Source organism: Monoraphidium neglectum (assembly GCF_000611645.1).
Source record: "Monoraphidium neglectum strain SAG 48.87 unplaced genomic scaffold scaffold01219, whole genome shotgun sequence".
Classification (NCBI taxonomy): domain Eukaryota; kingdom Viridiplantae; phylum Chlorophyta; class Chlorophyceae; order Sphaeropleales; family Selenastraceae; genus Monoraphidium; species Monoraphidium neglectum.
In genome coordinates, this window is record NW_014012409.1 from 1 (window position 1) to 2,369 (window position 2,369).

A 2,369-nucleotide genomic window follows, 5' to 3' on the forward strand; every position below is an offset into this window, starting at 1 on the left:
GCCTACCTTCACGACAACAACACAGTGTACCGGGACCTTAAGCCAGAAAACGTGTTCATAGACTCGCAGGTCGGTCAAACCCCTTTCGAACGCCGGTCAAACGTGCTCTGCTTGACAACACTTTGCGTCCACCGTGCACGCATGGCGCGACGCCGCCGCGTGCGCGGCGGCACGCGAGCCCGTCCGGATTTTCGCAGTGCGGCGCGCCTGTGGCGCTGTCAGCGGGCCGGCGCGCGCGCGGGGGGCGCGCTGACGTGGCGGCCGCTCATCCCGCGCGCAGGGCTTTGTCAAGCTTGGCGACTTTGGTTTCGCCAAGGTGCTGGACGGCCAGGGGCGCACCTACACCTTCTGTGGCACCCCGGGGTGAGCAGCGGCCGCGGGTTATGCCCGCCGCGGCGGCGTCCTCCGGCCCCGCCGCGGCCACTTCGCCCACGCCACCGCTGCCAGCCCTCTTTGCCACCCCTGTCGTCCCTCGCCGCCGCCGGCCCCCTCCACCTGGGCCCCATCTCGGCGCGGCCTGCCCATTCGCGAAACCCCCTCCCTTGAACCCTTTGCCCCCCCCCCCCCGCCCTTCCGCCTTCCACGTCATCAACCCCAGCTACGTGGCCCCAGAGAACGTTCTGGCCCACGGCTACAACTACAGCGTCGACTGGTGGGGGCTGGGGGTGCTGCTGTACGTACTGCTGACGGGGCGCCAGCCGTTCAGCAGCCCAAAGACGGAGGACCCCATGGTGGTGAGTCATCAACACACGCACCCGTGCGCGCAGGCGCGCGCGCGCCCGCGCGCGCGGCACGGCTTAAGGGGCGCGGCCTCGCGCAACCCCGACCGGCTGTTGGAGCCGGCAGGCTGAGCAAGCGGTCGTGGGGCCCCGCCGGCCCTGTTAGCGGGGCCGATGCTGCGCCTCGCTCCGCTCGGCGCGGCCCTCCCGGCCCGGCCCGACTCGTTGTGCTGCGCTGCGCGCGCTCCCGGGCGGCCCTGTATTCAGGTGATGCGGCGCATCGTGGACGAGAACTGGCAGATCAAGTACCCGCCATACCTCTCGACGGCCGCCAAGGTCTGGGGGGCAGGGGAGGTGGGGTGGGGTCGGAAAGCAGGGGCCATTGGCTGTGAGGCCGGGCGGCGTCGCGTGCAGGAGCACGCGCGGGCATTTGTGCGTACGCACCCCCACACACACACACACATACACACAAGTGTGCGTGCACGCACACACACACACAGACACACACACATACACACACACAACACATATACACACACGACACACACAACACACACGATACACACACACACACAACACAAACCCACTCACACATGCACGCCCGCACGAGTACGATCCTGATCTTCATCCCGTCCCCCTGCGCGCTCCCCTGCTTCCTCCCCCATCCCCCTCATCAACCAAACGAACCCCCCCACCCCCGCAGGACCTCATTATGAAGCTCCTAGAGCGCAAGCCCACCAAGCGGCTGGGCATGCTGAGCGGCAAGGCCGCGGACGTGATGCGGCACAAGTGGTTTGACGGCGTCGACTGGGACGCGCTCGGCAGCAAGAGGGTGGTGCCGCCGCGGAAGCCCCGGGTGCGTGACGGCAGGGGGCTGGGGTGGAAGGGGCGGGTGGCGGGGTCGGTGGGTGGTGGCAAGGGGCAGGAATGGGCTGCTGTTCGTGTCTTGCGTGGTTGTGCCCAGGCGCCCCTTTGAATTTATACACGTACAAATGCGCGCGGGTAAGCACACACCTCCCGTTCACACCCAGAACACACACAGAGGCACACACACATACCGTGTGTGTGTGTGTGTTTGTGAGAGAGAGCTCCACACGAGAAAAACATCCTTTTGCAGCTCGCACGTATACACACACATGCTCACCAAAACACTCACAAGAACACTCTCACGTGCTCTTGAACCCTCAACCGCCCCGCACAACTGCCCGCAGGAGACTGACAGCGCCAAGCGCCTCAAGGAGTTAGTGGAGAACGAGAGGAAGGGCGTGGGCCGCCCCGCCAAGGAGTCGCAGGACGAGCTAGCAGAGTGCGAGGCCATATTCGGAGGCTTCTGATCGCCGCCGCCCAGGCCTCCCGCCCGGCCGGCTGCAAGACAAGACAGCCCTCGCCCCCGCCGCCGCCGCCGCCCGGAGCTCACGCGCGGCGTTCGCGGCGTTTGCGGCTGCGGTGCCACCTTGCAGGCGCCGCGCACGCGCACGGGCGCCGTGCAGGGGGAATGCATGCATCCGCGGCTGCGGCCTTTCGTCGCTCAACGCAGCCACAAGGAAGCGCCGCGGCTCCGCCCACGCGAGCACCGCACGAGCTGCCGCGCGGCGCCCCTCTGGTGGGCCGTGCGGGGCCATGCGGCGCCCCCCCCCCCCCCCCCCCCCC

General features: G+C 68.0%; 1 protein-coding gene across 1 annotated transcript; it reads left to right on the forward strand.

Moving 5' to 3' along the window:
• Positions 1-141: 141 nt before the first annotated feature.
• On the forward strand, positions 142-2,053 carry MNEG_7075 (protein kinase, cGMP-dependent; the record flags this gene model as incomplete). Its single annotated transcript, XM_014044450.1, has 6 exons — positions 142-159; positions 281-363; positions 599-734; positions 987-1,073; positions 1,423-1,623; positions 1,931-2,053. 6 exons carry the CDS (start codon positions 142-144, stop codon positions 2,051-2,053), a joined length of 648 nt encoding a protein of 215 aa, XP_013899904.1.
• Between the last annotated feature and the right edge of the window lie 316 nt (positions 2,054-2,369).